The sequence below is a fragment of the Dermacentor variabilis genome, chromosome 6, assembly GCF_050947875.1.
Source record: "Dermacentor variabilis isolate Ectoservices chromosome 6, ASM5094787v1, whole genome shotgun sequence".
NCBI lineage: Eukaryota > Metazoa > Arthropoda > Arachnida > Ixodida > Ixodidae > Dermacentor > Dermacentor variabilis.
Window position 1 is genome coordinate 184,223,308 of NC_134573.1, and position 20,873 is coordinate 184,244,180.

General features: G+C 44.7%; 1 protein-coding gene and 1 long non-coding RNA gene across 5 annotated transcripts in view; one reads left to right on the plus strand and one right to left on the minus strand.

The window, feature by feature from the left end:
* Positions 1–17,151, plus strand: part of LOC142585934 (uncharacterized) — a 50,288-nt gene extending 33,137 nt beyond the window's left edge. Inside the window, exon 3 of the long non-coding RNA XR_012829154.1 lies at positions 17,099–17,151. This is a non-coding gene — a long non-coding RNA (uncharacterized LOC142585934). The remainder of the gene's footprint in view (positions 1–17,098) is intronic.
* LOC142585933 (MFS-type transporter SLC18B1-like) overlaps positions 1–20,873 on the minus strand; it is a 67,703-nt gene that overhangs the window by 10,217 nt on the left and 36,613 nt on the right. For 2 of the 4 annotated variants that reach the window (XM_075697052.1, XM_075697053.1), the window contains 9 exons: positions 18,609–18,682; positions 18,383–18,530; positions 16,745–16,813; positions 15,091–15,193; positions 13,204–13,367; positions 12,454–12,552; positions 10,886–10,974; positions 2,000–2,095; positions 1,816–1,890 (listed from right to left, as the gene is read on the minus strand). In XM_075697052.1, coding sequence (XP_075553167.1) covers positions 1,816–1,890; positions 2,000–2,095; positions 10,886–10,974; positions 12,454–12,552; positions 13,204–13,367; positions 15,091–15,193; positions 16,745–16,813; positions 18,383–18,530; positions 18,609–18,682 — 917 coding nt within the window. The remainder of the gene's footprint in view (positions 1–1,815; positions 1,891–1,999; positions 2,096–10,885; positions 10,975–12,453; positions 12,553–13,203; positions 13,368–15,090; positions 15,194–16,744; positions 16,814–18,382; positions 18,531–18,608; positions 18,683–20,873) is intronic. The other 2 variants (XM_075697054.1, XM_075697055.1) reach the window with 2 other exon arrangements.

Consider the following 20,873-nt stretch of genomic DNA (forward strand, 5'->3'; position numbering starts at 1 on the left):
ATGGTCATCGTGCACCATGTCGCGACGGCCGAACTGGTCAGACAACACTTTGATGGCGGCATCGTAGTTTGCCTCGGTGAGACGGAGACCCTGAATTACCGTCTTCGCTGATGCGGACAGCTCCGCGAACAGATATTTAAATTTCCCATCTTGAATAGCGAGTCATTGCCGTAAATGTTTGCCTGGTACTCGTTGCAAAGGCCTTGTTAGTCGCGCCACTCGCCAGAAAAGCTCGGGATGTGCAGCTTTGTCAAGGCAACGCGGTAGAACGACACCGCGGGGGACACTCCGGGAGAGCCGGGTTTCGGTACCACTTGAAATGTAGCAAAACAACGATGGGGATTAGACCTGGACTTGGACGCCTGACTCGTTCGTCGTCTGGCAGAAACTGCGTGAGCAGCGCCCATGGCCACTGCACGTGCTCGGCGCACCTTCTTCTTTATCTGTAACAATCCATTTTGCCTTCATCCAACTCTTACAGCCGGAGGTTGCGTGGCCAACTCAATATAAATCTCATGCTAAAAATTATTGATTTACTGGGAGAGGTCTCTTTTCTCGTGTATTCCAAAACAAGTTGGCTTACCGTAATTATGGCAGATTATGCAGCCTTTCTTCAGCGCAAATTTTGACTTTCTAATTTTGGCCGCCATCTTTAACAGCGCAACGCGACTGACACAAGTTATAGGGAACAATGTAGGATCCACACTTTCGAATATGCATTACTCAACTGCGCGATGGCTTCACGTAGTTTCTCGCAGAATCTCGCATCGCAGCATAATATATCCTTTAATAAGCGTAAGGAATCCTGCCCCAAACTTAATCGTACTGCTGCCATTTGATACAGAAGCGTTGGCCTTTACTTTGACTCACTTAGAGAGGCATAGAAACGTGCCTGCGGCGAGACATGTTACCATGAATTCCGCACCCCCCCCCCCCCTCCCCGCGAACAGAAAAGTTAAGCGGAACCTCCCTGAAAGGGAGCTGTCCAAGATAAACGTAGCGTTATATGGCGGTCGGCGTTATGCGGAATGTGTTATGTATGGTAATGATGTGTGTATGTGTGTGTATGTGGTGGGTTGGGGGCGTTATGCTGATGCAGCATGTATTTTTTGTCTATATATGTGTTAGGAGTACGAGCAGACAGATGCCACATATTTACATTGCCGGAGATATACTTTCCACACTACGGCGACTACTATATAATGCTATGCATATCTTCGACAGTTGCCGTTCAGGGAGGTAGCACTTAATTTGTTTGTGCGATGCCTGGCGCGGCATAACCAAACGCCTAATTCCGTCATATACACCGGAGAGGGTACGGCTGTATGTGTTCGTAATTAATGCATGCACGAGTGACGCATCATTTTGTTTTGGATGACATTTAGTCGCACTCCATCCTCACTGAGCAGATGTTTACCAGGGTGTCGCATATTGCTTGTTATCCCATCTTTATTATAGGCTTCGGCATTTTAGGCCTATGTTTAACGCCTCCTTTCTACGCATGGCGTATGGGGAACGGCGAAAGTGGACGCGCTTGCAGAATATTTTGTGCCGGCGCGCCTATGGTTATCGCATACAATGGTTTACTTGTCCCTGACTTCAGATGGCAGCTAACAACCACGCACACAATGGGTTTAAACTGCGCATTCTCACCCTGTATTGAGAAAGAGCCTCTCTGGCTTCGAAGGAATTTTTCGACTGACTAGCCATATAATGTTACGCATTATGGTAATAAAATTCGTGTTTTCTATTATTTGGCTCTTTATTGATTCAGGAAAGAGCGATAAAATAATACTAGTAACACGCTTCACTTACCCGATAACTAAGAATGTCACTACAACAGTTGACACGAATCCGGTAGTTCGTATGTCGTCCGGGTAGCCCCGCTTACTGCAAAATAAAAGGGTAAGAAAGAAAAGAAAACGTGACACATTATTAACCTTCTTTTGAATAGGTAGTCAAATACTGGTACTTGGCGGAGCTGTAAAAGGACACTTACGCTGTATGGCTGAGCGCTAATGAGAAGCTGCAAATGAATTGAGCAGCCATTCCAACACCCGTGAACGTCTGGGAGACGTAAACCATCCAGAGCTGCCTTTGGAGGAAGACAAAGAAACATAATCTTAGTCTGGAATTTTTTACATCTAAATTTCAGTATTTCAAAGAGATCTTACTGGCAAGGCGATTCTGAAGTTTAGCCGCTGCTATGAACCCTTTTCGCGAAGTAATGAGATGGCGATTTCGGCGGTTCACCGCACGTTGCCTCAGGCGAAAGCGCACCAATGCGAAACCATTACCGCTTCTTCCCTGCTACCGTGAAATCAGCTGTCCGATATGCGACTGGGCGATCGCCAACGCACTGTGATCGATTGATGTTACAAAATGTGGAATGGTAGAGAGAAGACATTCGTAGTATAGTTGGTTTCAAAATAGTGACCGACACATCAAGGAAGGCAATGAATTTGTGCGGCCAAGTTCACAGACCACTGCTACACAAGGAGTGCCTGTGTTTTGGCAGCTCTCCGCGATGCATGTCTTTCCTCGAGAATAACATAATCACTAAGCCAGCGTTGGATCATTAATTTCTAAAGAAAGTAATTCAACCATAGCTAGTCGGCAAGAGAGCATCGTTCTTTACACAGGTAGATTGTATAGCGCCCCTTCCTGGCATATACTAAGTTTCTTGCGGGTTATTTATACACAGTCACTCCCACTCTCCTCCTCCCACTCTATCACCCACGTAAGTGAATGGGCGCACTCTTGAATCAATACGCCGAAACATGAGTGACATACTGCACCGACAGCACACGAAAGTTCGAAGCGGAATATTTCGTGATGATTCACAGAGTAAGCGGGTGACCAGCGACAATACGTTTTTGCTAAAAGCTATCACAAGGTAGACGACACCTATGTTCCAAGTATTGTGCACGGCAAGAACAAATCCACCGCAACTGAACACACCAGTGAGCGATTGGGAAGAAAAACAATCCGATAGTGACCGCACCGATGAACCTTACTAAGAAAGAGGACAAGCCCGCTGCGTCAGAGTATCTGGCAAATAAAGATAGAAGAGCAAAAGGCACTGATCTTGATTTAATTCACAAGCGGGAAGTTTCGACAGCTTGGAATACACCTCTAGTTCCGCTTGTAGTGCAAGAGCCGTATACGCTGCTTGCGCCGTTTGTACAAGACGTAATGAGCTTTGCTAGGATTGGCGTCTGGCACCACATGCAGAGAAGAATTTCAACCAACCATCTCACCCTGCCTCGTCGAAATGAGGCGTGACTTCGCCTGCTATTGTTGGCGACCCGCACCTCGTGCACAAAGAACTTTCTCTCATCCGACCTTCTTCCACCAGGCCTCGTCGAAATGAAGCGTGACGTCCTAATTCGCCATGACCGTTTCAAGTGTCTGCCTGTCTGCCGGAAGCCCCGCAGCGTACAGGCCTCTTTTATTTGTGTACGTGTGCGTGGGTGTGCGAGTTTAGAGAGGCCCTTTACTCGAATTGGGCCTAGAGGAAAACTTCCACGAATCCGCAACGCGCAGAGGAGACGGACAGGCGTCTACGATTCCAGGATGCGTGACGACCTCCTCTCTGCAGCAAGTTCGGTAGAACCAGAGGAGGCGGGGCCCTCTTTCTGTGCCGGTCACGTGATGTCGACGGAAGCCAGATTTCGCCCACGATTGTAGAAACTTATTTAAGGGGTTCCGAAATGTACTTTTACTCACTTCATGCTCTTCTCATTTTCTTTCATCTACCTCTGAATATACCGTGCAAGTTTCGCACTAGAAATCGTCTCGTCCTTGCTTGGCCGCCATGGTCTACCGGATGCCTGCAGCCCGCCAACAACGCCACGCTACCCAATAAGTAACGTCGGTCGAGCTTCGATAGGCAGGCGCAGCTACAACTCGGCAGCAGTACGATACGCTACCCTGGAGTACGCAACAGCTTTGAGGGCACTTACATGTCCTTTGAAGCTGTAGCCAAAGGTTCGTATCGTCCACCCAGTCGCAGTCTACGGTATCCGCCGAAACAGAGGTTTACTGACTCGCACCGGCGTCATGCCCATTCATTGTAAGCATGGAGTCATCAGAGCTAGCTGGGGCAAGCAATGGCTGCGTCACCACGTGATCAAACATGGCGGCGTCCACGAGATCACCGTGACAAGGGTCAGAACTGTAAATTTTAATCTGTCAGAACTGTCAGACAGAATCTGTCAGACAAGGGTCAGAACTGTAAATGTAATATTGTGGAGGGGCCATTCGAGTCTGATAAGAATTCCAGAAAGCACTCAGCCGACGCACCGCATCAATTCATAAAAGCGCCCTTGGTTAAAAAATGGTGCGATATTGAATGACAAGGAGGAGTTGTTGTAGTCGCCGCTTTTAAACGAATAAAATAAGCAAATATAATAATACAAATTGAATGCTGTCCTCTTCAGGTCACATGTCGTTTATGTGGCTAGCTAGGCTGCTTATTTTTATTCAGGGAGAGCAATGCTACCAAATAAGTTCTCGTTCGTCTCCAAAAGCAATAACTAGTTGACTGTCATTGTGAGCACATAAGGCTGCGCGTAGTGCTGTCAAACATGTCACCCGCATGATTTTATACGCCCAAGTACCGAACATTGAGCGCACAGCAACTCGGACCCCTGCGCTTTCTGTGGACGCACTGACATACGCATGATGTTACGAGGACAGCGACAGGTAACAAGCCACCTCATCCTGAAATTTAATAATGTGATATTGCATGAAGTCGCATAAAAAAAATAGGCTAACATCATCTCCATCAAAGATGATGTTTGCAGCTTGCATGACAGCGAGTCCACAGTTTTGTTATTGCTATCTATAGCGTCATCTATTAGAAAGAATTAGCACTGAAGTTTTCTACTGGATTCCTTACTGTATGCTGCAGTAATTTCTTAATTAAGTTTTCTTGCAATTTTGAGCTTGTATCCGGGTTCATTATGTTTTTATAATAGCACACTGCATTTGATTGGTATTCTGGATGGCGACATGGCGGTTTGGAAATCGGAGACTGTCACGTACACGTGAGCGAGAGTGAGATACACAAGGGATCGAGAACTTGGCGAGGGTAGAAGTTTCGCCCATGTTTTTATCCGCTATTTTGCAGTCTCAATTAATTAACTAATCTATCCTGATGCTCCTAAAGAAGTAGCCACATGCTTAGCGAGAGACATTACTAAGTGACGGTCACCGTGATATCCATGAGGAGATTTTTCGGCGAAAGATTCCACGATCTATAGGGCAACTTATTAGATGACCTTCATGTTTGATGACCCTTTATAAATGCGTAAGCATTTATATGCCTATTCAACAAGGAAGCCAGTCCGTCACGTAAGATCAATCGCTAAAAGAAAATAATGCATAAAACAGCTGTTTTAGTGAAGGCTTTTTGAAAGATTTGGTGATGGTGAAATAAAACCAACCTCTAGAACCACATCTAGAGCCGACTTGGAGCATTGTAGACTTCAGGAAAGTTCCGATTTCGCGAAAATATAATGTGAAGCACGCCGCATTCCCGTTGCGTTTCGGCGGTGACGGCATACCTCTTTCCTTGGGTGTTCCTTCACCGAGCGAAATGGTATAGTATGCTAAAACTTTTTTGAAGTCCTGCAGATAGTGAGTATTCAAGAAGCGGGCCGCTCCCACGTGGGAACCGGAAAACCAAGCTTCTCGGCCGTATCGTGGGCTTGCTGTATGGCCCAGAGTTGGTCAGCGAGAATAGAGCTGCGGAGAACCGCCTGCCATCTGGCCGAGCTCTTATCGATGATAGAGCGTGACCGGGCACACCGCCAGAGCATGCGTTTTAACGTGGCTTCCGCAATCGTGGCAAGTACCATCGGTGTAAGTATCCGGATAGATTTTATGTAAGAGCGACGGATTGGAATACGAATTCGTTTGTAGGAGACGGAGCGTTAGTGCTTGAGCTCTATTGAGCCGCGGATGAGGAAGAAAGTAGGTTCTACGGCTGAGATACTATAGTGTTTAGTACTAATCTCGCTGTAGGTGGAGGGCGTGTCCCTGTTCTCTGGGGAGTCGGCTTCCGATTGGTCGAGGGTAGCGCGGTGGGCAAGTTCACGCGCAGCGCCGTGAGCCGACTCGTTGAGGTTGGGAGGAGCACCCTTTATCTGACCCTGATGTGCGGGAAACCAATAAATGAAGTGGCGCGTGATCGCTTTGCCCGCAAGAAGTCTGAGGGCCTGTTTGGAAACGGTGCCTTTTTCAAATGCTCTGACTGAAGATCTTGAATCACTATAGATGACAACCCGTGAGCTATCCAGCAGGGCTAGTGCAATAGCCATTTATTCAGCTATTTCGGAGTCCCTTTTCCGAACCGAGGCACCGTTGGTGATTCCTTGCCGACCATCGACAGGGGCGATGGTGAACGCCCAACGTCCCTTACAAGTAGCGGCATCCACAAAGCTGACCTGTCGGTGATCACTGTGTATTTGCCTAAGGAGGTTGGCCGCCCTTGCCCTCCTACCGTGATTATGATCGGGGTGCATGTTCCTAGGTATTGGTGCGACCGTAATGTTCTCACGAATCGACGGATGAACGTCAGAGAACTCCTACGCTATTTTATTGGAGTGATATCCGAGTTCCTGCAAGATGGATCTGCCTGCTTTCGTTATAGTGAGGCGAGTTAGCTGTGCGCGCTCCTGGGCCTCTGCAATCTCTTCCATAGTATTGTGAATGCCAAGCTGCATTATGCGCTCTGTGCAAGTGTATACGGGTAACCCGAGAACCCGCTTAGTGATTTTCCTCAGGTGTGCATTCAATTTATCCCGCTCAGCCCGTTTCATTGATTCATGGCTGCCAAGTATGTAGAGTGGCACAGAACGAAAGCATGCATTAGTAGAATGAGGTTATCCTCCTTGAGTCCATGATGCCGATTTGATACCCTCCGAACTAAGCGAATGGCACTTTCAGTGCTAGCAATTAGCTTGCCTATAGTTTTGCCATTTGTGCCCCCTGGCTGAGCGATCATGCCCGAGACCTTGATCGAATCGACTCTGGATATGCGGCAACCGTTTCTTGTATATACGTTGATGTCTTCTAACGATGTCCACCCCTTGGGCCTTGGACCGCGTTTCTTGAGACTATACAGTAGGAGTTCCGACTTCAAGGGTGAGCATCTGGGACTGGTGGGTTCGAGATAGGTTTCGATAGTGTCCATTGCCTGCTGTAAGGCTCCCTCAACCTGACCATCATTGCCTCCTGTGCACCTTATAGTGATATGATCAGCATACATTGTGTGCTTGATGCCTTCAATCTCGAGAAGCTTTCTGCTTAAGCGGACTATGGCTATATTGAATAAACAGGGGGAAATGACCGCCCCCTGTCGCATGCCGCTCTTGCCAAGTTCCAGCAGTTGTGATTCGGAATCGGCCACGCGGAGGGTAGCCTTCCTATACGAGAGGAACGATCTGACGTAATTGTAGTATCTCTCGCCTACATTGAGCCGAGATATTGAGGCCAGGATATACGAATGTAAAACGTTGTCGAAGGCCTTCTCAAGATCAAGCCCCATAACGGCCCGAGTGTGGGCAGAGACGTTGTCTATGATTTGATGCTTAATCAGTTTCATAGTATCCTGTGTGGATAGGCCTGCTCTGAATCCTATCATACTGTGGGCGTAAATCTCGTTATTGGCCGAGAAATAGGAAAGTCGATTGAGGACCACATGCTCCGCTACCGAAATGCCCCCGACCTATTAGGGCTCATGCACTTCACGTCGCGCAACACAGACGGATAAGCAATCAATGACTTGATAAGGAGTGATTAGGGATTATATGGGTCTCATACGTTTGATAAGGGTTCGACGCGGATGGACAAGGTGCTGAAGAGCGATAAGGGCTTATAATGGTTGGATCAATTCTGATAATGTTAATGAGCAATGATAACGGTTTATAAGGATCGGATCAAATCCGATAAGGTTGACAAGGACCAATAAGAGTTCATAAGGATGGGATCATGTCGAATAACGTTGATAGGGACAGATAAGGGTTGCTAAATATCAGATATAGTCCGATACAGTTGATAACAGATAACGTTTGATAAGGGGCTGAACTAATCCGATAAGGTTGATAACGACTGCTAAGGGATGATAAGCTTTATACTAGTGAGACCAAGCTCCATAACATAGATAATGACACCGGGCGGCATGGATATAAGCAAGTGGCCCAATGCTTACGCATACTTAGACAACTCCCAGTGGAGTTTCTGTTGTAATTTTTGCTTAATATGCTAAAATATTCGTAGGTATCAGCGTAAGTCGAATTTCTGCCCGAATAGCTTTTATAGCATGTTTGCACTGAGCTGCTGTGTTTTCTAGCTTTCTACAAAATTGCATGGTTTACTTGTTTAATGAAGTTATTCGCATATCGCGAAAGCCTCATGAAAAATTGCTCCTACCATTTAGAGAAGCGCAGTTATGCATGGCTAAGAGTTCTGATGCGAAAGTGTCAAATGGCCCATTGAGAGAAAAAGCCAGCGGCGTTCGTAGCAGCAGCTAAATGGCAACTTCGACGCGTGCGGTGTCGGCGGCTTTCGTCGGAGCATGCGCAGAACGACCCCCAACCCGCGCGCCGATTTGAACAGCCGCCTGCAACCGTCGGAGAAATGGTGTGGGCGCGTTCTTAACACGATAGCGTTAACTTTTTCCCTACCATGGAGAAGTGTTTTTCTAGGTTACGCTAGATATCTTTTTTCTGAAGGAACTACTGCACTCAATATTTTATGTAATATATAAACAAAAAGCAAAATGAATGCACTTTTCACGCATAAGAGTTTTATTAACCAGGTGTATGTACTAAAAAGATATAAATTGCCAGAATCAAGATCGTGGCATAAAATGAAACAATGTTTGTAAAGACATGCTTGTATCTACTAAGAAAGAAATCGAACAAAAATTGTGAGATATAAAAAATGTATTGCCGTCTGATAGGCGCTATCTCCGAAAGAAATTACAATTTTTCACTGGACCGGTATTCCAGCACAAAACTTTAAGGGCAAGCCCTACAGTTCGGCAAGCCGGGCAGCTGCCGCCAATGTTCCAGGCTGGCTTCCGTCGTCTTCGCTCTCAAAGTCCGGCGAACAGGCAACATCCCCAGACTCGCTGCTTAGAAAACCAAACAATAGTTCTCCTCCTTCACGTCCGATAGCGCAGTGTGTCCGAGAGCGGCGTGGAAAGTCTCAAAACCGGCGTTTCAAACCATCGTAAGCGGGCTAACGATGTCCAATGGGCGCGGTATGGAAAGAGTTAAGGGTCCCGCTTCACAAATGTCGGGTGCCGGCGTTGGACCATGTTTCGCGAAAAATCATTCCGAACCACAACCGCACAGGCCCTCCGCGTGGAACGAAGGTGTTACTGAACTAATTGAATAAACTACGACCTGAACATAACCTACAGGCGTGATAGCGTTGGATTGTAAATATAATATACCAGAAAACATAATTCTGTTATGCGAAAACTCAAACACACGCTCATTTTCCAATGCGCCTGGAGTATTCATATATTTATTATCGCAATAAAAAAAGGCTAATACGTCGTAGAAAGGCATCGTACGCGTTACAGTAGGCCCCTTGACGCAAATAACTTTGAATTGCGGAGACTAGTTATAGCACGTCAAGAAACAACGTAAATCACGAGGCGTTTCGCCACGGAATAATCATTGTCTCTGAAGTCATGTTTAGTGAGGCTTGTTTTTAGCAATGTACCGTATTTAATATACTCCGCCCTTTTAGTAGCTGAATCTGTTATTTTGGCCACCTTATCTCCTGGTGATGTTGGGCTGGTTAAAACATGTAGACAAAGCGCATATTCAGAGATATTGGCAGAAATATATAATTTAAAATAGAGCCTCTCATAAAGGAATGAATTTGTCGTGGTTATAGAGTTCCTTATTATGGCTACTTGCAAGAAATCTGGTTCTGCGATCCTTCAGCCACCATAAAAGCCATTGGTAGCTTAGATGGGTCATTGAATGATTTGGCTTGGATTCATTGACAAGCCACATTGCAGTTTTTATTCTTATTATTCTTTGTGGTTCAAGTACGTAGCGGTCTACCCCAGAAGCGTTTCATTAGAGCGAGTTAGGTGTGCTACTTCATAATTAATTCGCTTCGTCGGTTTATTTCCACCGCCTAAATACTTCACACATTTAGCAAGCCTTTCGCGAAATGTAGAAAAATTTTCTGCACGATATATTCACGTGAGTAAATATTTTTATATTCTAAACAAATATATTTATTTCTAATCTTCTAAAGATCATATCCCATAAATTAGAGTGTAGCTTAGACTAATTGTTGGTAATCATTTTACATATATACGAGCTTCAGTAGTGTAATTTGTTGCCAGAAGGACGAAGTTTAGCAAATTCGTGTACAAGCGGTTCATGATTCTCACGCTGGCCATGCCGACGGTGGACTCAGATGCTAGCGCCAGAGTTTTTTCTATTATTCCGAGTACGAAACACATTGGTGGTAGTGTCGCGAAAGGCGGAGCCCGGCTGGTGTGCTTCGTTGCCAAACGCTTAGGCTGAACATGTCTGACATTCTTAGCAATAGGTTTGACTCAACGTTCGTCAACTGTGTCAAGCGAAATGGCGACTATAACGAATGTGTAGAGTGTGAGGCTCGCTGCGTGGTCCTTTAACGATGCCAAGTTTTCCTTACAGCACTGCTAACCCAATGAGCCTGTAGCTCGGTTAGATGCGCGTAATGCTAATGAGCACTACGTACTCTGTGCGATAATCCTTGGAACAGAATATTATACAAATTTATAGTGTACACAAACATTTTTGCGAGGCTGAATAAAATGACCTGGTATGGTTGCGCAAAAAAAGTCGAATATACTTACGGGTCTTGCTGAATAAATGGCGCTGGGCCTAGTATCAGGTAGGCAAACGCCGTCATCAGTTGTCCGGCAAAAGCAAAGAATGCTGCCATCTGCGCAAAGGTAAAATACAAAAAAATTACGGCAGCACAGGTATCACGATGACGAAGGCAGTACGACAATGGTATGACGAAGACTGTTGGCAACAATGGCATGACGGGCGTTGGATGTCGAACTTAGAATAGCGATGATCTTATGACCGCGATGGTATCACGACGACGGTATGACAATGAGTGGAGGACGGTGATTGATTTATGACGGCAACCCAATGACGACGACAGTATGACGACGATATTATGACATTGCGATGACAACGACCGTTTGACGACAGTGGCTTGATGATGACTGTATGACGAAGCCTGCATGATGATGATGGTGGGACGACAATGGCGTTACAATGACGGCATAACGGTGATGGTATCATAACGGATGCACGATGGCAAGTGTGTGACAGTGAGGCAATGACGTCGATGGCAAGATACCGGTGGCATACTCGCTATTCAATGAAGACAGCATGATTCGGATGGCATGACGAAGAAGGATTCACGTCGATGCAAAGACGAAGGCTGTACGACGGCGACGGTGTGCAAACAATATAATAACTTTACTGAAGGGATGACGATGGGGTAAAACGACACCATGATGACTACTGAATGACGATAATGATATGACAACCATTGTGTGAAGACAATGGCGAGACGACGATGGCATGACGAGAATCGGATGACGAATTTAGAATAGCGATGATAGAACGGGACCACGAGCACACACCTCGAAGTACAAGGTGGTAGACAACTTGGTTCCTGGGTTGGCGTTACATAGATAGGTAGGTAGATAGATAGATAGATAGATAGATAGATAGATAGATAGATAGATAGATAGATAGATAGATAGATAGATAGATAGATAGATAGATAGATAGATAGATAGATAGATAGATAGATAGATAGATAGATAGATAGATAGATAGATAGATAGATAGATAGATAGATAGATAGATAGATAGATAGATTCAAAACAACTGAAGTAGGCAAAGAATGATAACCGCATTCAAAGCAAATAGTTTTTGAATCATTTGATCACATATATTGTTTGCTATAATGCACGCATTTGGTCCTCTTTAATGGCTACCGGTTGCTACCTTCGAGGCACTCAGCTGTTGATATTTGGGCCATCTGATTGTTTCTTGCTTTGACATTAACGTAATATGCTCATTAAGCGCCTATCGGGCTTCAGGGCGGTTTACTTTATTATTCAACAATATGGGTTAATCTTAATATGATTTTAAAAACAAGTAGCCGAGCCAGGTTTACAGTGTATAACACACGACATATGAAACGAATAACTGCAGGAAAGTCAAGCATGTTATCGGGTACGTCTGATACATACGGATTCATTCGCAAAAGGCCGAAGTACCGCACGCAGTTTGCTTTGATAGGGAATAATGAATATTTTATCTTAATGTGGAGGCATGTGTAATCTCCTAAACAAATATTGCATGCCCAACACATTGTAATTACAGGATTGCTCACCTTGACGTAACAAAACAGTCCCGCGAATGCCGCGCCCACGGTGTAACTTGCAAACTGTACCATGTACAGTACTCCAAGTCTCGTGCTGCTGAGGTTGAACTGAAACGAACATATAAAATATGAACAACAGTTCAAACAAATACAGTTGACGCTGAACGTCAACATGCGTTTTTTAAGTACAATTTTTGAAGTGGCGCGTTTATGTAATCGTAAATCTTCTGGTAAGCTTTGCCACCGACGCATTTCAGAAAAGCATAACCTTGTCAAAAAGCATAAAAGCAAACGGAACACGAGTATTCTGCCCCACGACATCGCCACACGACCTGCCACCTGTACCCTGCAAGTCTTCGATATTCCAGAGCCTGTTTGAGCATTCGAAAAGTACTTCTCACATATTTTTGGTTCGTCGAGCTGGTTTGATATGCGACATGAACTCTCAATTAAGGTGGGTTCATTAGTGGATTTTTTCAATTGATTGAGTATCTAAACACCCCCGTCACAGTTGTAATGTGTCCCGTATGCGTCAGGGTAGCAATTCATGCTTACGCAATATCATGTCTTGTAGGTAAATAAAAAAAATTGCAGACTTCAGTGATTCCTACGTCTGTGAACTCAATTAATGCAAAAGCGCCATTCGCACACAGTGAACACCAGCATCTTATTTTGTTGTTTGTTTTAAAAACATTTTGCGGATAAGCCGGATTGTTCCTCCGTTGTCATTCACATCCCTACGTACGTGAAGCGACGTACCTGTCTCAAGTATGGTTCCAGAGTGGGTTCGTTGAAACCCATGATGACCCAAGAGAGCATAAGGGTTACCATGTTGACCATGAACAGTGGGTCCCAAAGAAGCCTATACAGCTTTTTCTGCGAGCCTTGCTCCTGCATCAGGGCCTCCTCAGGCGGAGCTGAAGCTGGAGCAAGATTTTTCAAATTGAAATTGACAATGTACGATGTATCGCTGTCATCAAATAAGGATTAGCAAGCAAACACCGCAGAACGTGGCTCAATGTGCACATCAGGTTAAGCCAAATGAAGAGGTGGGAGCTCACGAAAATATCAATAATAAAGGGTGCAAAGGTCAAGACCGCGCACTAGAAAAAGAAAATCAGTGAATTATCATAAACAGGAAGGACCATACTAAAGAGCCTACGAGGGCATGTGGGTAGTACACGTAGGTGCCTGTTATGCGAGTACCTATGGGCTCAATATTTAGTAACAACCATATGAAGCCAATGGACAATAAACAATCAAAGCATTTGCAAAGGAAGTGTTCGTTATTACAATACATTGTGATTAAATAAAAATCAAGATTCAAGTTACGATAAAGTTAATATATTTCATAAACGAAAAGCTAAACACAAGTGGAAGAAAAGACAACTCTATCGCAGATGTGAGCCGAATCGATAACCTTCGCATGCCGAGAGTAATCCATGCAAATACACCAACGAGAGTAGCGGCTCTACCAGGGTACGACGAACTTCGGGAATCTTTTGAAATGAACTGAAAGTATTTGTAACGCAAAAGTAATTCGTACTGTGTTCAGTGGCGACATCGTTTTTATTTCGCTTCATCGCTTTTCTGCCTTTTATAAAGCTCAATTACAGTATGTGATATTCGTACTGGACATATCACTTTCAAGTCACAGTAAATTCGCTAATAAAAACTTTCGACTGGAGTTGTTTCAATAAATTATTGAATTCTATAATTTTTATGGCTTGAATGAGAACGCTTGCACTTGGTAGCGTCCACTTTTGGTCAGCCTTTCGCAATACGTTTCAGAGAGTGTGCTACATGGCACTACTAAAATGAGCCCTATAAGTTCGATCACATTAAACCAGTGATGCTAATCTCAGAAGTTTAACCGAGTTGACTTCAAGAAATGTTTTGTAGCTACAGCGAAATTTCCGAATCACGCTTAAGTTTGAAGTGTAAACAGTATAAAATGAAATAAAGTTGGTAAAGGGGGCTTTACATGAATGCAAATACCTGCCTGACAGAGTGTCGAGATCTTTTGTAAACAGTTGAACGAAGCACCATGTTTGCCACGTGTGCACGGAGATGCAGTGAAATGCCCTTGTGCTCTTTCTATTTTCTCATGTGTCTACCTGTTGCGCTGAACCTTTGAAGTTATAATGAGCTCGTTTTTTGTTCTTTTTTTGTGATCTTGAACTGACAGTCTTTCTTTTGCGAGGCACATGCTTGACTCAAGTGATGCGCAAACTTCGCCACGTGCAAGCGATCGTAGTGAAGTGCTCATGTGGTTCAAGGGGCCTGGTACGATGCGTGTTTTGATGTGGAGGTGTGCATGATGGTTATGGTCATTAATTCCATGCCATGATATATTTCGCGGTACGTCGCGTCACTCTGCACCTGGATAAAACTTCTACCGCAAGATTTCGTGAAGGTAGTGAAGAGTACTAAAGTATTGGTCATAAAGAAATTGTTAATTTTTTTCATTACACTTACGTGTTGGGCCACAGAAGCGCTACAGGTGTTAATGTGAAAATAATGAAAGCATGCAACTCTTCATGTCATTAAAACCCGCTAAACACACTTAACAGGAAACCTGTTCAATAATATATCTGTTTGTCTAATGCACGCAATAAATGACTCGCTGAACAGAAGGCTACCTGCCTTCGGGATGCTTGTTTGGGACCTTCTTGTGCTTGATAATCCATGGAATCGATAGGATGATTATGGTGCCCAGGACAAAGAACGGCAGAGGGTATTCCCACAACTGCGACGAAGAAAGTTTTTCTAAGAATTCGGTCACGAACTCTGAAAACTCATGTCCGGTCGTGGGCAATATGAAAGGAAACACTGAATTCCTTTTTACGTAACGATTACTCCTAATGTGTGAGCTCGAATGGGTCATTTAATATGTAACAATTCGCATTCCCGAAGAATATTTAACCTCACTGAACACATTTATATGGGCCATGTATGTTTAGCCATCCGTCTTGAAGGAAATTTGCATGCTTGCTTCCATATTGCTCATAGGGTATAACTGCCTGCAAAACCAGAATTTTATCTGGCTAACGTCCCTGCCTTTTACATCCTGTTAATCTCTCTCTCCCTATAGCCACCTTCCGTGTTTTAAAGAATTGCCTTTTATATTAGCACTGCCGAAAAGTATGACAAATTATCTGTCGTATCGAGATACATTCTTGTCCTATTCTGGGACGTCGTTTTATTGCCACAACAGGTGTTTTTGCGGTAGTAGCAGACATTTCTGCAATCCAGTGGGACGTCCTGTCCCGATGACAAATGCGGGATTTCGTTAGCAACTACGCCTGGCGCAATTTCACGTGTTGTCTTCACAACTCATGTGACAGCAGGTCAGGCTGGTGAGATGAATTTCAGCCAGATATTGTGGCATAATCCGTTTTCTGCATTAACTGTAAAGGCTCATTTATATGATTGATCCAACTTGCAATGCAGAAACTTGCAAGACGGGGTTGAAAATTAGGTTTGGGCAATATCCTTGTGTTGTAGTTGAGGTTAAAATTTCTCCCTCGCCTTCTTCGGTTGCGTTAACTATAATTTCTGGGCTTTTATGTGTGTATTTCTAATGCATCACCTCCTACTTTCTCTACCAGTAGGTAATTTCTTCCTAACATTCTTGATATTTATTCTTTTTTTTCATTTCTACTAAAAATATACCAACGATTACGATACTCCCTAATGCGAAATGTCAGCGCAGCTCGATAGGTGTTTCCGTTTCGCGATATACTGGCTGGTGCAGACAATCTGCTTTGCGCGGCACGTTGCAAGCGGAGCGAAATGTGGCCCGACTCCTCTGCTAATCTGGACATCGCGAGAGCCAGCGCGTGAGTGACGTGTGGCCGCGATTCAGAGCAGCTGCCGCCGAGAGACCGGCCAGGCGACGCGAGCTACTCTGGCGCCATCTCGTAGCCACCGTCGCCGAACTACGCTTTTCTTGTCACCCTTTCCTCGTACTCTCTTCCTCCTACACTTTCCGCCTCATGATTATGCTGCACGCTTCTCTTCGGCCTTTCTCCTCGCGTCTTTCATCGCCCGCTGCGCTCCGCGTTCGCTCTTTCATCTTTCGCTGTGCTCGTTCGGTGGTGCCGCCGACGCAGACGCTCGCGGCAGCAACGGATGCCTAAGAGCGGCGCTCTAAAAAAAACTATGTCCTGAAATGTTTCTGTGGCGACGTAGGGTGACCATGTTTTTTTCTCGTAGTCTGACATTTCTACACCTCTATATATACGCATGATTAGCAGCAGTGAACGATGAGAAGAAAAAAGAAAACCACTTTACGCACGTCGATCAGAGTTCCTCCGAGCACGGAACCAGCCATGTTCCCGCATCCGAACATGAATTCCATGATGGCCTGAATTTCGAAAGAAAATGAGACATGCGGGTGTGAAACATTGCGGTATTCTTTGTTTGGGTTAAATTGTTTTAAGCGTTTCCTGTAGAGGTCCTAACGCTGCAAAAAATTATGAGACATACATTTCTGCTCTAGGCAGAAAACTAAATAGGAAACGAGAGAAAGCTCACCAAGACGAAGAGAGAACAAAGAATTTTTGAAAATTTTCCAATGCCCTAGGATTTAAGAACGGCTTCATTGACTGGCGTGCCACAGCCACAAACAGAATTTTTTATTTCCCACCAGGAAACTATATAAAGGCACTGCGATCTCTCAAGAAGAATCGAAAGGTACATCTTGTGAGTATAAACTTTTTTTTGTTGATTTCGAAGCTCCGCTTTAATAACACAGTCACGTGTTTGATGGTGGGATCGGACCTTGGTCTCTCAACCCAACAGGCTCTAGCAGCATTGGAGTGGACTCGAACGCGTACTCCTCGTGCGAACGCCAATTACCTCTTTGAGACGATTGTGGCGCATGTCGCGCGTCGTGTAGCAAGTGCGAGAGCATGTGCCAGTTTTATTATGTCAAAAACGCAGAAAGGAAACGAGCAAATGGCGGTTCTGCGGAAACTATCGAATATGATTGTCAATGAAAGCTGATAGTCGAACACTTCTAGGAACCTAATCATTTTAATAAAGGAATGAATCGCTTCAAGGCGTGTATTTCTTCAGTGAGGTAATATACATCGAGCGGTCTACCACAGCATCTAAACCTGCAGACGCCCCAAAGCTCTCCCGCGAGAGCACGTGCGTCTCAAAGAGCTACAACAGTTGGCGTTTTTTGCATCGGCACCTTCATATTGGCCGTGAAAGGCAAACCGACTAGCGAACGCCGACTGCCAGCCACCGACTTCGAACACGGCCTCGAGAGCCAAAGAAAGCTATTCGCTTTAATAGTAAAGTTTACCACCAAAATTTGCGTCATATATTTCTGTGCACTACTCTCCCCACCATTCTTGTTTCGATAAAAATGAAATATCGCCTTCGTTCTCATGATATCGCTGTGTCGGCGTCTCCCGGTACGCATTCGCAAGAACTGCTTTTCTGCGTTTACGGGCACCTTTTTGTTTATATAATACATAAACAAAACATTGCTTGACATCACATATTGCATAGTGTGGCAGGATTCTCCTCGCATAGATCCCGACATGTGTGTTGGATGTGCATAACATTTTCTTTTTGTTCAGGGCCTTGTTTCTTTTACTGCTGAGTATGTTATGCCATCCCACTTTTCGTACATTCTTACTGTCAGTCACTGTCGTTATTGTGAAAAATAAGATACAACCAAATTTATTATTTAATGCCCCTCCCTGGCCCATTGCTAATACCATCTGCTGCACGTCAAGTAAAAAAAAAATGCCTAAACAAATCACCACAGTGATGCAAGCAATGATATCAATTCTGGAATGCTAACGTTTCTTAACGAAGACAATGTTTGAGCAGCATCGATTGAAATTACCCACTTGTTACGGAACAGCCGAGTTAAGATTGGTAATATGTCCGGTCATTCGCTGAGCATATGACTTACAATGATGACACCGCTGCTCTGGTGCAGCTCCGAGGTGACTACTGAGTACGCTGAGACTAGGTACACTGTCTGCACGAAGCCGCCGAAGATGACTGCCACCAAGGAGAGGGCCAGGAAGACGGTGCCTCCCGGTGACCAGTAGAGGGACCTATAGCATGAAGGAAGATGGACGCGCACCGTTGTCTGCGGTGCTACGTGAAGATGGGGCTTGGTGTTTGCAGCTTACCCAAACATGACGTTGTACAGGAAGAAGCCAACTTGGCCGCAGAGGTAGCATTTAAGTGGAGTCGAAAGAATCATCTGAAATAAGTGAAAGCATCTTCAAGTGAAAACATCATAAGTGAAAATAAGTATGCGGCTTTCCAGACAACAAGAGTTAGTGAGTGATGAAACGACTTAATTAAAAGCTACACGAAAGAGCTAGAGGAAATGTTGTCCATATAGATACACTGGTATGTCGGCCATATGTTCCCTGCTATAAAATTTTCGTCTAATTTAGCGTTATTCGAATCTGGTCCATATAAAAGTTTATCTATAGCCTTTGTCAAATGCGTACAGGCTATACCGCGCCTTCATCATATATATGTCCTCCGGATGCGCAGTGCGGTTCCCGCGGGGCTCTTGACACTCCAAACCCTGGTGCGTACGTTGTTTTTTTCACTTCTCGGGTCTGTAGAGTATAGCATGTAAGCTCCTCTAAGACGCCTGCAGTCAGCCTGATGGTGGCAGGCAACGTAGTCAGTATGCGTTTGACAAAGAGGGCACCTCGGTAGGTCTCTATGAATTAAGGTTTCTTGTGATCCGTCACAGCACTTCGATGTGGTGCATCACTAATTTAGTGCATAAATGAAGACACGAAAACAATCTATTTGTTCCAAAACATTCTAAAAAGCTTACTGAAAGTTTCACGCATTTCATGCAGGACAGATGCACTGTTTACTTGCCGTCGTTCTACTGAAAGTGGGAGGTCACAACCCGCCACGAAATGGGAGACCCACACCTGAATAAATCGTCGCATCTTGAGGGGAAATTCGGAGGAAATATTTAAAGCAGATGCAGTTATAGCTGGCGCACAATGTGGCCAGTAATGAAGATTTATGAAAAAAAATTATCGAATGTATTTCCTGCTATGCACACATTTCCCTGCTGTTTCTCAACCGTCCGTTAGAAAAATTATGAAGCATTGATTAATCTAAAATATTGAAATAGTGGTGATATGGAATCACCTGGTAGTTCTTTTGAAAAATATTTTCCTTCGCCGTCGCTGTGTAGTTATATTTAACTGATGCAGCATAGAGAACGGAAGCACTGGTGCGCCTAGTAATTAAAGAAGTCACGCTTGCACTTTCAAAGCGCAGTTACCTGAAGACGCTACATCTGGCGGGCAGGGGAAACAAAATTCCGACTGAGCTCGGTTCAGGCTAAGTTTGACTGCCGTTAATTTTTATTAGCTGTCTTGGTTGATAAACGCTCTAAACATGCTCAAGTGGAAGGCGCCTAGCCTATCAATCTTGTTTGTAACGAATATTCTACTGTAAAGCCAGGGAAAAATAAACACGCGATTATATCTGTTTCCCCTTCCTTCGTTACTGTCTGCATTTGCCGAACGCTACCGTTGTCCTCGTGATTGCAGTCCTATGGTAGCTAACAGAAAGAAAACAGTTGTCAACAGTGGATCTTTCTTGTGTTATTTGTCAATCGTCATGGAGGTTAAGATTAAGGTATTCTAGTTTAATTTGAGGCAACGTCTAGGTCAGAGGAAATTGATCGTAATACATCATCATCATCATCATCAGCCTAGTTACGCCCACTGCAGGGCAAAGGCCTCTCCCATACTTCTCCAACTACCCCGGTCATGTACTAATTGTGGCCATGTTGTCCCTGCAAACGTCTTAATTTCATCCGCCCACCTAACTTTCTGCCGCCCCCTGCTACGCTTCCCTTCCCTTGGAATCCAGTCCGTAACCCTTAATGACCATCGGTTATCTTCCCTCCTCATTACATGTCCTGCCCATGCCCATTTCTTTTTCTTGATTTCAACTAAGATGTCATTTACCCGCGTTTGTTGCCTCACCCAATCTGCTCTTTTCTTATCCCTTAACGTTACACCCATCATTCTTCTTTCCATAGCTCGTTGCGTCGTCCTCAATTTCAGCAGAACCCTTTTCGTAAGCCTCCAGGTTTCTGCCCCATATGTGAGTACTGGTAACACACAGCTGTTATACACTTTCCTTTTGAGGGATAGTGGTAACCTGTTGTTCATGATTTGAGAATGCCTGCCAAACGCACTCCAGCCCATTCTTATTCTTCTGGTTATTTCAGTCTCATGATCCGGATCCGTGGTCACTACCTGCCCTAAGTAGATGTATTCCCTTACCACTTCCAGTGCTTCGCTACCTATCGTAAACTGCTGTTCTCTTCCGAGACTGTTAAACAATACTTTAGTTTTCTGCAAATTAATTTTCAGACCCACCCTTCTGCTTTGCCTCTC